This window comes from Nannobrachium achirus (assembly GCF_963921795.1).
Source record: "Nannobrachium achirus genome assembly, chromosome: 1".
In the NCBI taxonomy this organism is placed as follows: domain Eukaryota; kingdom Metazoa; phylum Chordata; class Actinopteri; order Myctophiformes; family Myctophidae; genus Nannobrachium; species Nannobrachium achirus.
In genome coordinates, this window is record NC_137810.1 from 84648195 (window position 1) to 84664504 (window position 16310).

At 43.4% G+C, this 16310-nt stretch overlaps 1 protein-coding gene across 1 annotated transcript; it reads left to right on the forward strand.

Annotated features, from left to right (window-relative positions):
• Window positions 1-1330: 1330 nt before the first annotated feature.
• On the forward strand, window positions 1331-14781 carry LOC308290341 (uncharacterized protein). Its single transcript, XM_080732137.1, has 5 exons — window positions 1331-1405; window positions 8328-8473; window positions 9079-9180; window positions 9331-12269; window positions 12407-14781. The coding sequence occupies exons 2-5, from the start codon at window positions 8337-8339 to the stop codon at window positions 13123-13125; spliced, it is 3897 nt and encodes a 1298-aa protein (XP_080588263.1). The 5' UTR covers window positions 1331-1405; window positions 8328-8336; the 3' UTR covers window positions 13126-14781.
• Window positions 14782-16310: the final 1529 nt, after the last annotated feature.

A 16310-nucleotide genomic window follows, 5' to 3' on the forward strand; every position in this document is an offset into this window, starting at 1 on the left:
TACTCTACTGTACTGCACCTTACTGTACTCTACTTTACCTTACTGTAAAAGGCAGATTTAACCCTATATGTGTTTTGGTCTGGATGTCTCCTTTAAGTTCCTCAGTGTCCAAAATGCGCTTCTCACTTCATAGCCAATTAGCTCCAATTACACGAGCTTGTAGATCTGCTGTTTTTAAAAGCCCATTCAGGCCGGGAACACATTTTGCTGTTTGGGAGGGGCTTACAGTATGTAGCAACATATTTGGTTTTTAGGCTAATTTCTGATTTAGGCCTAAATGGGTTAGGATCAGGCAAACACACGCGCACGCACGCACACACACACACACACACACACACACACACACACACACACACTAGTGTTGTTTTTGTGGACGAGAAGATAAAGAAAATGACGTCGTTGACGCCCCTTTTTTTCACTTTTATGACGTAACGTTAACGAGCTAAAATCTCTGGTCTGGTGACGAAAATATGACGAGACGAATGTGTGTTTTCGTTGACTAGACGAGACTAAACTAAAATGTTAGTGTGTGGACGAAGTCAAAATGCATGAGAACTTTCTGTCCGTTCCGACCGTCATATTTTGGATCAAAGACTGAGCCGTCTGCACTCTGCTCTAGCTCTGGTCCATCGCGTCACCTCCCGCATCGCTCCCGGTGACGCTCTGACAGACCCCTCGGGAAACACATGGACTCGAGATTGTCGGCCCCTCCGAGCGCTCAATACTAGTCAAAATAAACAAAACCGTTTCACTACTCACCCAAACCAAAGGTAGTTTTGCGCTGTTGAAAGTCTGTTCTCCGTGGTGGTGAACCCCTCAGCACCCCACCCACTCTGTAAAATACATTATTTTTGTCATGAAATAAAACGTACCCACCTCGAGCCACCTAGCGGCCTCTGCAGATACAATGGTTCACTACCCGGAAATAAGCGGCGGTCGAGTTGAGTTCATGCCAAAAATAGTGTATTTTGCAGAGTGGGTGGGGTGCTGAGGGGTTCACCACCGCGGAGAATAGACTTTCAACAGCGCAAAACGACCTTTGGTTTGGTGAGTAGTGAAACGGTTTTGTTTATTTTGACTAGTATTGAGCGCGGAGGGGCAGACAATCTCGAGTCCATGCGTTTCCCGAGGGGTCTGTCAGAGCGTCACCGGGAGCTATGCGGGAGGTGACTCGATGGACCAGAGCTACTCTAACTCCAGCTGTCCCCAGCCGCTGTTCTCATGCATAGAAAGCAAGCAGGCATAGCAGTGACTGGAGTGTAGCTCTAGTCTAGTCCATAGTGTTAGTGGAGTTCTCAGGATCAGACACTCATCTCTCTCTCTCTCCCCCCAGGAAGTGTGGTGCTGCTGAAGTTGAGTGACATTATCTCCCCCTGCAGAACACACCTCGAGCCTTGTTGAACAGGTAAGAAAGAAGCTGTGACATTGTAACATGTTGTGAGCTTGTAGATCTGCTGTTTTTTTAGAAAAAACCCTAAAAAAGAGCCTTAGTTTTTGAGATACCCCTGCCCGGGGTAGAACAAAACGGGACGTAGTTTTTCTAATCTTTAGGATGTCCCCTTCATGAAATGGATTGTCACAAGTTTTACTTTTAATGCAAAAAAAATGGATCCATGAAGGGACTCACCACTTGGGCAAAAAAACGCCTATCCTGAAAGATGGAGTTCCAAGTTAATCCTTTGTCATTTTCTACCTGCTGGTTGTTTTTACCTCATACTTGCACAGATGGTCTACATGTATAAGATATAACACTTTGCTACATAGCCTGTTGAACATGCTGTTCAAAAGCATCCTCAGTGGGAGGCAGATGTGAGACTGACATTTCTGTTGTTGATGGAAGAATACGACAGACTGGAACACGGCTGGCCCTTTCCCTTCTTTTTTAGGCCCTTTTGCACAAAGTAGTGCATTGCAAGATAGAGGGCACCAGATCGCTTTTAGTCACACTGTACCACTACTTCCTGTTCATCCACAGAACATTGATTCTAGTTGTTTTCTCCATTAGATTTCTTTTCACAATTTTCAACTTTTATTACTTGGGATGGTAAAAAGATGAGGCAGACAAATAAAATGTATTTTGACAAGTAATAAAAGTTGAAAAAAGTGAAAAGAAAGCACTTTAATCCAGGGGTCTTCAACAGGGGGTCCGCGACCCCTAGGGGGTCCGCGGAGGTACTGCAGGGGGTCCGCGAAATGATTGCTTGATTGATTTTTTTTTTTTTTTTTTTGCCATTTTCCACATTTATGTAAAAAAAAATCATGATTCTATCCATTTTGAATAGCTTGAATACATGATTACTATGCAATTGTTGATATTATTGACATTTGTTCTCAGTTAATAAGTAGTATGTTTAGAAATGGTAATGGTACGGCCCACCCTGCTCGCTGTAACTTGTACTTGTTTAAAATAAAAAATATGTCGTAGCCCCGAGTCCCCGACCCCCCCACCCTACGAGGTGGTAGGGGGTCCCTGCTCCATCTCCCCATCAGTTTGGGGGTCCCCGGCCTGAAAACGTTGAAGACCCCTGCTTTAATCTAATGGAGAAAACAACTAGAATCAATGTTCTGTGGATGAACAGGAAGTAGTGGTACAGTGTGACTAAAAGGGATCTGGTGCCCTCTATCTTGCAATGCACTACTTTCTGCAAAAGGAGCAGATGCTAAAGTCTCTGGTAGATTATCTGTCAAGCCACAGATTCTCATACCCTGAAGGTCATTTATGTGCTTCTCCAGCTTGTTGAAAGCTGTTGTTTTGCTTATTGCATCCAGTCTTTTAAAGGATGCTAGTGATCCACACTCCTTTATGACCTTCGGTAAGGCTTTCCACATTTTGGTGGTATAGCTGAACTTATGACTACTTTGACGAGTTATATTTATGGGTCCACTCTGCTTAAGTAACTAACCCATGTTTTTACTGTCCCCAGACATGTCTACCACGGCCGCAGCCAAATCCCACACATGCGGCCAGTGTCAAAAACATTTCAGCACTAAGGGCAATCTCAAAATTCATCTAAGAGTTCACACAGGCGTGAAAGAACACCAATGTCACCAGTGTCAAAAACTATTCAGCACTAAGGACAGTCTCAAAATGCATCTAAGCGTTCACACAGGCGTCAAAGAACACCAATGTCAAGACTGCGGTGCGCGTTTTCGCCTGCGCAGTGGCCTAAGTTATCATAAACAGATACATAGAGGAACAAAAATACACAATTGTGAGTTCTGCCATATGGCATTTAACCAGAAGCCCAACTTAAAATCCCACCGTGACTCTGTACATTTAGGGATTAAAAGGTTCCAATGTGAGACGTGCGGTGTATCCTTCACTAGGTTGCGCTCTCTGACACAACACAGGAACATACATTCTGGTGCTAAGCCATTTCAATGTCAGGAATGTGGCAAGTATTTTCGTTTACAAAATACTCTAAGTAGTCACAAAACAATTCATAACAGCATCCAACCATTTGGATGCAGCGGCTGTGGGAAAAGATTTAGAAGAAAAACGTCTGTGCAAAGACACATACGCACACATACCGCCGAGAGTCAGATAATATACTACACTACAGCATGAGGGACCCTCTAGCAATATCTTTCTCTGTAAGCTGCTTTTTAGCATAGAAGTGTGCCATACTTATGGCATGTGTGTGAAGTTTTAGACTTTGTATAACAACTAATTGGGCCAACAACTAATTGTGTTTGTGTTGGTTAAATGTTTTGTGGCTTTCGTAGCATTTCTGTATGTTATTTCTGTATGTTATTGTGTAGTGACAAGACATGGATGGTATAATTTACTTGGCATATTGTTGTATATCATGAGTTTGTGTCATTATGTAATTTTAGAGTTGTGTAGCTGAGAAATAATATTTGAGAAATAATTGGCAATGCAATGAATTAGTTCGGGATATATTATCGCATCCCAGAGTGCCTAAAAAAAAATAAAAAATTTGAAAAAAAAAAAAAAATTTTTTTTTTTTTTGGACCCCATCAAATCTAGTGAACATGATTTCAATCGCGATTTTGCATGTCAATCGCGATTTTGCATGTTCCACCCCCATACAACCCCATCTAACATACAGGGCAGCCATGTTTGTTTACATAACATGTAAAACATAATGGCGATTATCTCAAGAATGCCTGAACGGATTTCCAATCGGATTTTTTTGTTTGAAAGCTGTGAACAAACTGCACAAATCCACTCCAATGCAATCCAGGATTGCATTGGATTTTTTATAGCTCATTCTTCTCTGTTTTTTTCCCATGCATGAGGTGTGCAAGGTTTAATCATGGCTAAGTTGACGAAAATAAGGCTTCTAAAATGCTTGGTAGCCAATAGCTAACTTCAAGCTAACTTCATCCTCTTCCTGTACATGCACAAAGGAAAGTGTTCAGTCAAGTCATGGCTGCAGGGCTTCTGCATATACCAGCATATCTCTATGGGATTTTCTATGGCCACTGGGCGCCCTCTAGTGGTGAACTGGGTGGCACTAAATGAGTTAATATTTAATGTTACTTATATAATAGGGATATTTCACTTTCAAAAAAACGTTTTGTCATTTTATCGTCTAATCAGGCTTTTGGGACCACCCGGAACAGTTTTTGAATTTCTTCATTCAGTATTTAGATATTTGATATTCATTTCCCCCTTCCAGGACCTTCCTATATGAACCCATTATAACTTCAAACTCCATTTTAATCATGATAGAATCAATTAAAACACCGGTCCTTTTTCTGGTGACTCCTGACACCATCCGAATACATGAGCAGGCCGTGTTTTTCCGATAACATTTTTCATTAATTTCTATTCATTTTTGGGGGGAATGAAAATGATTAAAATACAATAAAAGAATATAAAAAATAAATGAAACAAGTTATCTAAAAAACACGGCCTGCTCACGTATTCGGAGGGTGTTAGGAGTGACCAAAAAAAAGGACAGTTGTTTCCATTGAGTCTATCATGGTTATAAAGGAATTTGAAGTTATGATGGGTTTGTAATGGCAACATGGGGGAAATGAATATCAAATATCTAAATACTGAATGAAGAAATTCGAAAACTGTCCTGGGTGTTCCCAAAAGCCTGATTAGATGATAAAATGACAGTGAAATATCCCTTTAACTTAGGGTAAAGGTAATGATATAGTTTAGTAAGTGTGCCTGCCATGCAATGCAATGGCAAAACACTTATTGTAATCCGCCATACTTAATTAAAAAAATAATAATGATGATCCCACAAATTTCGGCACTTAATAACTGCCGCACGGTTTACGCCACCGCCGCAATATATACATCAAAACGTGCGGCTCGGCCGGGAATGGGGTGCTATTACTTTTCTTTCCGATCCGCGTTACCATTGCGACGTAATTCGCAAAAAACGAAGCCAAAAAACCCCATTGACTTAGAATGGGGGAAATTTCGGCACGTAATAACTGCCGCACGATTTACGCCACCCCCGCAATATATACATCAAAATGTGCGGCTCGGCCGGGAATGGTGTGCTATTACTTTTCTTTCCGATCCGCGTTACCATGGCGACGTAATTCGCAAAAAACTACGCTCAAAAACCCCCATTAACTTTGAATGGGGGACTCTGAAAAAAAACAAAACAGAAACTTTGGCCCCACATTACTCTGACATACTTTTGCCTAGCAATGTCACTTAAACTTTAAAATGCACTCACAACTTTGGTATTTTTCCAGCCAATAGGGATGAGCTGTAATTGATTAAGCCCCGCCCCCACTGTAACCGAACCGGTAACACCGGATGTTGACCACTTGGGGGCGCATATAAAAGCGGACCCATTTTTGGTGCCGATTTAGCCATAAATTATAGCTCTTGTAGAGCACTTTTACGGAGTCCTCATAATCAACAGCCACCTGTTATTTTATATACATCTATATGGATCTTCTCAGTGAGATGTCTCCTGTTTGTACTATTACTGCTTCTGTGGAATGGGGAAAATGCTCTCGTGTTTGTGTTTGCTCTGCTGTACAGAGAACCAGTGGATTGTGTAAAAAAATCAAACCTCGGTTCGAAGTGGATCAGTGAATCTTAGCAGCTATACCCTGTGTGTGTGTGTGTGTGTGTGTGTGTGTGTGTGTGTGTGTGTGTGTGTGTGTGTGTGTGTGTGTGTGTGTGTGTGTGTGAGGGAGGGAGAGAGAGAGAGAGTGTTGAGTGTGCCTAGCCTGCTCAACAGCGCCCCTCCTTTAGTGTGTGTGGCCACTAGAGGTATTGTCAGGCTACGGACATACACGGCCAGCCAGCCAGCCACAGACTGAAAGCTGTTCTATGGGAGCCAGTTTCACTGCTCCAAAAAAACAGTGGATTGGGATTGCTTGTAGATCGGCTACTTTTAGAAGGACGTGCCGCCCCTCTATGGATACTGGAGGGCAAGGCACAGGCGGCCGCGGTGGTACGCGGCCCCGGCGGACCACCAAAGGGACGGTGCCGCCACGAAAAGGCTATAATCAATGAAACAGCTATAGAGCATCGCAGCGGAAGTGGATTCCTGGGGTCACTTAATATTCCCCATTCATTTTCGCCATAGACTTTTACAAAAATATTTATAACAATTATGTTAAGCCTCGAACCAAGCCATCCAGTATATCAAATAAAGTAATATTAAAATATGTTTTCACATAGGATCAAAGGTTATATAATCATGATTCACCTCCATCCTGGATGGCTTGTTTGAAAAAAGTAAGTAAACGTACAAATGAAGTACTTAATACTTAAAGTCCAAACTGCAGACAAAGACCATGACGGAGGCTGGCTGGCTAGAACATGACTCTGTTGTAAATGTAATTCGATAGACCGCTCCGCTCCTCTCCCCTAGTCTTCCTCTCTCTCTCTGCTGTCTCTCTCTGTGCATCTGAAGTCTCTAGACAGGTGCTACACTAGAATGTTGCATGCAGTACCTAACATCAGCAAAAGTGCACATGTAGCAAGTCTTTGTACAGAGTAACACTGCAACCTAACTACCATAAATATTGTGAACGTACCCTTCTATGTAATCCTTTTGGGGATGTTGATGTTGTCATCTGCCCATTTGTTGATTTGGTTAAAAGAACTCATATTTTGGGACCATAGCTCAATTGTTCATAATGGTTTGAAATGAAGGCTGCCATCCCAGGATGTGATCAAAGATGGCCAAGTTCAGGTTCATTATGAAACACCAGGCTAAGAGAAGCAGTCCCAAAGAGATTCTATAATAAGAGGCGGCACTCCATACATATTTGTAATCACCACGAGATGGTGCAGCGGTAGCGCTGCCTTGTAATGGGATTTATAGGGAGTGCTGCCTCTTATTATTGAATCTCTTTTTGGCAGTCCTCTCAGAGAGTGGACAGGTCTATGGGCTGGAGCCAGGCAAGTGTATGTGTCGTCGTAAGAATCAGACTACAGAATTTCTGGTGTTTGCATGGTTACACACAAGACACAGAGAGAGAGACACAGAGAGACACAGCTCTTGCTAGTAAAAGTGGCTCCAGACGGTACTTGGTCACAGCATCCTAAGATTCATTTTCAAAAAGAGGCAGGCGTTATTTTGGCTGTGCCTGTCTACGCTTAGGGGCATTGAGGCAGGTGGGCAAAGTCCCATGAAATCTTCAAGCTCTTGTTTGTACGTGCATGAGTGCGCAGGCGGTGAGAGCTGGATTGTATTTATCTTTCGCTGAGCAAGTGTGTTTGTGTATCACCGCGGCGTGGTCCCCGCTGATCCTAGCAGGCGCCTCAGCGACAACCGCGCTCTGTCTGTAACCTTGTAATATGTGCTAGGGAGGGCTAACTTGGAAAAGCGCTAAACAAAATCAACTATTTTCAGTAGGACATGTGTTTTGGTTGCCATGTCTCATTTCATCTGCAGCACACCACTTGCCGTTCACTTTACATGCAGTGCTGGTGCCTAGTTGTATAGTTCCAGTTGAAGCTGGCCTTTCGCCACTGCCAGAGAGTACAGCTCTCCAAGTAAGTTCATCATCTGCATTTAAAGTCTGGGTGCAATGCAAACGGCCCACATGTGTTGCTGCTTCCATACTTAAGCTTTTAACTGGCAGTGGATAAACCTTTTCCTCACCCTCTTCTATGTTGCTTGCTGCGCCAGTCGCCAGCTGTGTGTGTTGTGTCATTACCTGCAGGATTCACACAGTATCGAATCTATACAGGACCTGGATTTCAGTGGTCAGCTCACACATAGGTTGTGCACATGGTACTTGGTCTGGTCACAGCACCACAGCTTTATAAGGGTTGATTTTGAAACAAGTCACACTTGCCTAAAGGATATGATCATGAAAGGAGCTCCCTAGTAACATTTGTAATTCTTTGTTTTCACTAACAGCTTGGGGACATGAGGAACTACAGGAACTACAATGGCCGATTCACACCAATGGATAATCCATGGATGTCCCGGCGACAGACGACAAACCAACAGGGTTATGTGGAACATGGAAGAGGCTATAATCCACCATACTCAAATATGCAGGAGTGAGTTTTTTTTCTTTCTTTTTTCTTTTCAATTTGGGATAGGTCTAGCTATGTGTTGTATAATCTACCACTCTACCGGTCTATAAAGACCCCCAGAAAATCTTATTTAAGTAGCATGTGAGGGGTGTAACTAGGGGTTTTTCATGATCTGAATCCATTGCAAGCATTTGTTTTGCACGAAAAACATTCATTGGGCTAGAAACAGACACCATAAAACTATGGATTAGTGATGAGTCATCACTTTTCTGGGGCCAGCTCCGTTTTGTGGTGTCGGTTTTTAACCTGACAAATGTTTTTGTGCAAAACAAATGCTTGCAATGGATTCGGATCATGAAAAACCCCTAGTTAGACCCCTCACATGCTACGTAAAGAAGACTTTTTTCGGGGGTCTTTTTTTCCTGTATAGTAAGTGAATGGACCCAAACGTGAACCCCCTGAATTTACCTTGATCCTTTTAATATGTTATTTGGATGACCCTAAGGATCATAAAAACCCTTGAACTATTACTATTGCAATTTATTTTGGGTCAAACCTTAGATTGACTAGCCTAATGGATCTTATTTAAACTGCTAGATAAATATAAATTTGTGTTTCTGTTCACATAGGACTAGTAACAGCCAATGGACAAATACTATGGGACCTGGAGCCCACTTTGAATATCCAGGACGAAGACCAGAACCTGGAGGCCAGTTCAAATATGAACAGAGGTAACTTTCATAGTGAACCCTGCCAATTTCTTTCTGTCTTTGTCCATCTCTCTTCCAATGACCATTCCTCTAGAGATTGCATTCAATCTAGGTTTTCTGTAAATAGTTTTTACCTGCTGAGTGGATTTATTTTCCCCTTGTTCTTTTCAGGGGTAGAGGTCAAAGATGTCAAGAATACAATGGAAGAAGACGTCCTGTAGAGAGTAGCCATTGGTCCAGGGAGTCCTGGGATAATCAAGAGAGAAGCCATTCGCACAGAGAGAATCAAGACCATAGCCATAGGCACAGAGAGAATCAAGACCATAGCCATAGGCACAGAGACAATTCGCCTGAAAGCAAGCAAAGGTTTCGTCCAACTCTGAAGAAAGGAACATACGATCAGACGTCGCGTAATGTGACTACACCTCCTGACAATTTAGAATCGCAGCCCAGCCGATCTCATGCTATTCCTCGTAGAGGCTGCCAAAAGAAGCCACCGAGCAAAAAGAGACGAACAAGGAGAGATTCCAGCAGCACAGAAGAGGACCACAATAGGAACAGAGAGACTCCGAGCAGAAGGAGATCTCAGGACTTGGGTGAGAGCAGCAGCCAATCTCAAAGTCCTCCTGCTGAACCTCAAAGGGGAAGAGCTAGAGAGAAAACACAGAGCATAAAGAGAAGCGTCTCAGTGAAAAGTCAATCCAAGTACACCCGAACAAGGACAAGTTCCAGCATCTCAGAAGAGGACAGCGAAGGTATCCATCTATCTAAGAGGACATCCAAGGACAGACGAAGAAAGACAAATTCCAGCAGCTTAGAAAAAAAACGGCGCAAAAGGAACAGAGAGAATCCGAGCACCAGACGATCTCAAAGTCCTCCTGCTGATTGTCCTAGTGGCAAAAGGAAGAGCAAAAGGAAACGCATCCCATTGAAGGCAGACGAAAAGCAGACGAAAGGCGGACGAACGAGGACACATTCCAGCAGCTCAGAAGAGGACAGCAATGTGACCACAGCTCCTGACAACTTGGATGAATCGCAGCCTCCTGCTGATCATCCTAGGGGCAAAAGGACGAGCAAAAAAAAACACATCCCATTGAAGAGGCAACGCAAAGGCGGACGAACGAGGACAAATTCCAGCAGCTCAGAAGAGGACAGCAATGTGACCACAGCTCCAGACAACTTGAATGAATCGCAGCCTCCTGCTGATCATCCTAGTGGCAAAAGGACGAGCAAAAAAAAACCCATCCCATTGAAGAGGCAACGCAAAGGCGGCCGAACGAGGACAAATTCCAGCAGCTCAGAAGAGGACAACCGTATGAAAAGAGGGAGTCCGAGCAGAAGGAGTTCTCCTGAACTAGATGAAGATCAGGCGTCTTGCAATGTGACCACAGCTCCTGACAACTTGGATGAACTTGAAGGAACTGACGAGCAGGCGTCTTGCAATGTGACCACAGCTCCTGACAACTTGGATGAACTTGAAGGAACTGACGAGCAGGCGTCTCGCCATGTGACCATGGCTCCTGGCAACTTGCTCATTTCGCTGAGGAGCGTTAGCTCATCTCAAAATCCTCCTGCCGATCCTCCTAGCATCTCAGAAGAGGAGCGCGATAGGAACAGAGAGAGAGGAGATCAAACAGAGACAGAGGAAGAGGAACAGGAACAGTCTTCTGCTAGAAATAAAACTGACAAATTAGATGATTCGCAGCCCAGCCCCAGACGATCTCAAAGTCTTCCTGCTTCTCCTCCTACATCAAAACATAGAAGTAGTGAACGGGCCTTAGAGGAGAGGCGATCCCCCCCCAGCAGCTCCAGCAGCTCCAGCAGCTCCAGCAGTAGCAGCAGCTCCAGCAGTAGCAGCAGCAGCAGCAGCAGCAGCAGCAGCAGCAGAAGCAGAAGCAGAAGCAGCAGCCCCAGCCGCTCAAAAAACACACCTGTAGCCAGTGATCTCCTTGCAGGAGATTCCCTCCTGGAAGCTGTTTTGGAAGGTATTGATGAATTGGATGAGAACACAGAGTTACTACTCCTTGTGGAGCAACTCGAGCAACTCCAACAAGCGCCCCATGCACAAATACCTCCAAGCAACAATACTGGCATGGCGGAAAATACAAACATGGAAAACATTTATGACTATAGTGAGACAGAGAGTGCTGTGGCTTCCATCAACCCTGTGGCCCGCAATGGAAGAACAGAGAATGCCACACCTGTGGCCAGTACATCTAAGACACATCAACAGCCTGCACGTGATAGCAAAAAACACAAGCCACCTTCTAAAAGGCTTTCAACACAGAATGCCACACCTGTGGCCAGTACATCTAAGACACAACAACAGCCTGCACGTGATAGCAAAAAACACAAGCCACCTTCTAAAAGGCTTTCAACACAGAATGCCACACCTGTGGCCAGTACATCTAAGACACAACAACAGCCTGCACGTGATAGCAAAAAACGCAAGCGGCCTTCTAAAAGGCATTCAACACAGGATGCCACTGGCCCCCGTACACAGCCTCCAACAACTCCAGCAACACGGAATGCTCCTGTAGGTCGTCGCAAAAGGCCTTCTAGGACTGAATTATCAAGTGCTCCACCAGTGCCAATGAGCAAGCCTGATATAAGGGCAGTAAGAGCTGAGATGGCTAACTTGAAAAGAGATTATGGGATCAACATTGACGAGAACGTGTTCAAGCCACATGAATCCAAAATGAGATACCTAAAGGACCTTAATGAGCTGGCCAAAATGGGGAAATGCTGCGCTTGCAATGTTACATTTACACGTGAGACGTATGTGAAACCATGGAATCACTACATTCAACTTAACAGAGCTCTGTTATGTTTGTGTAACAGGCTGGTCTGTCACAAATGCATCATTCCTGCAAGAGGAGTCTGTGTGTGTGGGCGGTCTGGAAACCATGAGGATGTTCCCAGAGATGAGGATTACAAACCTGTGCATTGCTTGGTCTTGGATAACATTTTGATCAAACGGCTGTTTGTGTTTGATGGGTACGCATGGGCCATGGGATTTGTTCAGACAGACAGCTGCACTGTCACAAGAACTGGCTTACCTGAGGACATGAGGGATTTTCTACACGATCCGAACATGACACTGAACAGAGGTAAGGGGATCACAAACTTTTAACTATTTAATTCCATGTTAAAATAAACCACAACACCCCTGCACAAAAAATAAATGATGATAATAGCAATAATAATCATACAGGAGTTTGACACGTGTCTACCTGTTTTTCCACAGTGTTCGAAAAACTCCTGGAGAAGGAGGATGAAATCAGCTTTAACTGCTTGGTTCCCCTGTCACAACAGATGGCAGAAAGGTATGTGTGCATACCCCACGTCACCAACTTCTGGAATCATGTGGCAGTCGGAGACAACTTACCCTCACAATGTGATATGTTTCAACAGGAAACCGAGCTGCTTAACTTGTTTGAAGTCTCTCTCCCAATAAATGTGTCTTTTCATTGGACAGGATACGTCTTAGACAAAACTATTCTTTTGGCTATGTGGTTTATCCACAATGGACAGTTAGTTCTCCTTGAGGAAGCAAAAGAATCTTCATTCGGCTTCAATCAGCTCACATACCTTCTAAAGTTATGGTTTGATTCTCACTATCAGACGAGTACCAGGCGAGTTCATGTCGTCCTCGGATGCTCCAAAGTCGAAAAGAAAAGCTTAGTGAACTTTCTACAGGAAATTTCAACAGAACTCAAACTACCTATAGGTGAGCCAAAACCATTGGAATTCCCTGCTCCTGTATTGACACCAGGACAGGAGGAATCTGACAGGTCAGCACGTGATTACATTGAGTCTTTGTTTAAGAAACCCTATGTATACCAAGAAAGTGATTCTATTTTTCTACAAGCAGAGCTTCAAAACAGACGACAATGTACGGTTAACTGGCAGGACATTTACCCCAATAGTGTAGCACCAGCACCACACAATCATTTTATTCTTTAACAAGTGTCCAAAGTGAGAAGCTGGGCCCAAATACAGCCCCATGCCAAATTTGATTACGGACTGAGGCTTGATCCCTAAATTGTACTACTATAAACGGCCTGTCTTAGTATTCTTACCTTACATGTCTGTTTACATTTGAGTTATTTGTGTTTTGAACAGAGCACACACCTGACAATTGATATTAAAGGACAACTCCACCCTAAATCAATTCTAGGCTCATTTTCCTACTTATATTGATCCAAAAAGACTGTCCATGGGGTCTATTTGGCAGAAATGCCCCTGTTGTCCAGTTTCCCCAGCAGAACCCAGCAGCTCTCATAGCATAGAGTGGAGCCTATAAGCCTATCGCTTTTACACTATTTGTTGTGGTCAAAAGTGTTTATTTTTCATGAATGTGGGACTAGTTCTCATTACAAACACATCCATGTCATCGTTGTCCCACACAAGCCATCACACTCTGCTAAACAGATGTTATGCTTTTATGTGTTTCGCCAACTCCCGGAAAAGATGCCCTGTGATTGGCCAGTGCAGTCACTTTGATTGGCACTTGTGCCGAATGATCACCCCAAAACATTATTTATGAGATTGTGGTGGCTTGTGTGGGACAACCAAGTCATGGATGTGTTTGTAATGACAACTAGTACCACATTCATGAAAAAGAAAATCACTTTTGAACACAACAAATAGTGTAAAAGCGATAGGCTTATAGGCTCCACTCTGAAGGGGAAACTGGACAACAAGGGCATTTCTGCCTAATAGACCCCATGGACAGTCTTTTTGGATCAATATAAGTAGGAAAATGAGCCTAGAAGTGATTTAGGGCGGAGTTGTCCTTTAAATATTGTCGAGCATAGTTAATTAAAATATAGTAATTTCAATGCATATGTATGTGAATTTTGTATGTACACTATGTTCCAACCGAATGTTTTTGTCATTTTATCAGGAAATAAAGTGAGCCCCTGGATAAAATAGACCTTATTCACACCGTGGCCATCTTTGATCACATGACCACATGGGGTGGCATCCTGCATCACAAACCATTGTAAACAATGGAGCTATGGTCCCGAAATATGAGTTCTGTTCAACCAATTTCTTTTGGCCAAATCGACAAAAATGGGCAGGATTAAATTGAAGGGCTACAGTGACTGGATTGATTATATCCACGGTAACAATATTCAAGGTAAATTAGGTTGCAACCATACTGTGTACAAAGACGTGCTATTTGTGTGCAGCGCATGCTCCACCATAATAACTATTAGTTGTTGGATTGTTTGAGATTAATATGTGAAAATCACGATACAGTAAGTTGATATGATGGCATAGCAAGCACTAGTCTACACAGATACTGTAGCAAGTCTTTGAACAGAGTAACATTGTAGCCTAACTGCCATGAATATTGTGAAATTACTCTTCTATTTAATCCTTTTGTGGATGTTGATGTTGTCATCTGCCCTTTTTTCAATTCGGTCAAAAGAAATTGGTTGAACAGAACTCATATTTTGGGACCATCACTCGATTGTTCACAATGGTTTGTAATGCAGGCTGCCACCCCATGTGGTCATGTGATCATAGATGGCCACGGTGTGAATAAGGTCTATTGTGGACTAAAGAAAGACTAAGAAAATGATAACCTCAACCTGTACCTCTTGTGTTGTTTTGCTGTTATGTCTTTGCTTTCAATAAATATATAATTCTGTCTTTGCTTTCAATAAATATATAATTCAACCCACCAGGACTTTTCCGCACCTTCATTCATTCCTGACAAACATACACACGCATAGAGGGATTGGGGGTAGGAACAAGTTTATTGGTTGAATGTCAGTGGTCAGTACCAGGATACATATAGACCATACAAGGCCATGCACAGGGCAGAGGCCAAACTAAAGTTGTCCTTTAATGAGAATCTGAGCCACACAACACTACAGAAAAAGTATGCAGAAGCCATTGGTCTCAAGCCTCTGGAATATATGCTGGAGGCCATCTCCAGACAACATAAGGTGTGTCAATTGAGAAGCAATCACATGGTTAGAATGGGGGCAATGACCCTATCTGGTAATGACCTCAGCATTATAAACTTCATCCAGCAGACTTTCCTGGACCCAGTCTCAGTGGGCTTTGTCTGTGGGGCGCAAGTAACTCACTGAAAACACAGCAAGGCTGACTGGGAAGACATTGAAAGAGATGCCATAAAACAGCTGATGCAGTTTGAGTCTGATATGCGGTGTTTCACTAATAGCTAAAGCAAGTGTCTTTCATGTGGTTACTTGTATCAAGTTCATTGTATTGATATGATTATGGGAATAACTATGGGAAGCAAAATGCAGCAAAGGGCTTCAGGACTTGCACCCGCAAGGCATTGTCAGGCTACTTTAGAGCCTAGGTGCCTGGACTCCAGAGGCCACAGATATGATATTGTGACAAACAGAGGCAAAACACAGTTCTCTCAGGGAGGCACATTGATTTTATTATAAATGTTTCACATATGGAAATGTCAGAAGCAATATGCACTTGACTGTAGATTGAAAGTTAATGGGCTTCCATTAGACCGTGGTGGCAAGGCTTAACTACATAGGTCTGCATTGCTGATACCTCTTAGAGACAAAATTCATGTCACTTTCAGTAATATGGGCCAGTTTGCTCCATTCTTCATTATTGAGCAGCTCTTGGGCAGTCATCCTCTGAGCAGGACTGGCTTCCAGTAGGCCAAACACTACGGCCTTGACCACTGGCTGCTGCATTACGGTGGGTATCAACCTTTCCGGGGCTTTTATTGAGGACTTGTAGAAAGGCAAGTCTACCACGAGGCGCACCAATTGGAAGACTTCAAACTCCATTTCAGCTTTGCATTTGAACAGACGTTGTGGCACGAAAACCAGACAGTTCTCCACAGTTTCGATAATTATACATCCCAGGCTCCAGTTATCTGATGACGTGGTGTAGCTAGTTTGGTTCATGGTGAGCTCAGGGGCTCTGTAGTTCAAAGTCACCAACCCACCACTCATCTTACGTGGGTGGACCTCTCTAGAACAGCCAAAATCTGCGATCTTGGCAGTGAGATCGGCTTCTAGGAGCACATTCTTTAGACTCAAGTCCCTGTGAATAAAACCCATCTCATGTATGTAAACCAGCCCACTGGCTAGCTCACGGGAGAACTTTGCAACAAAGCTAACCGGCAACCCGACACT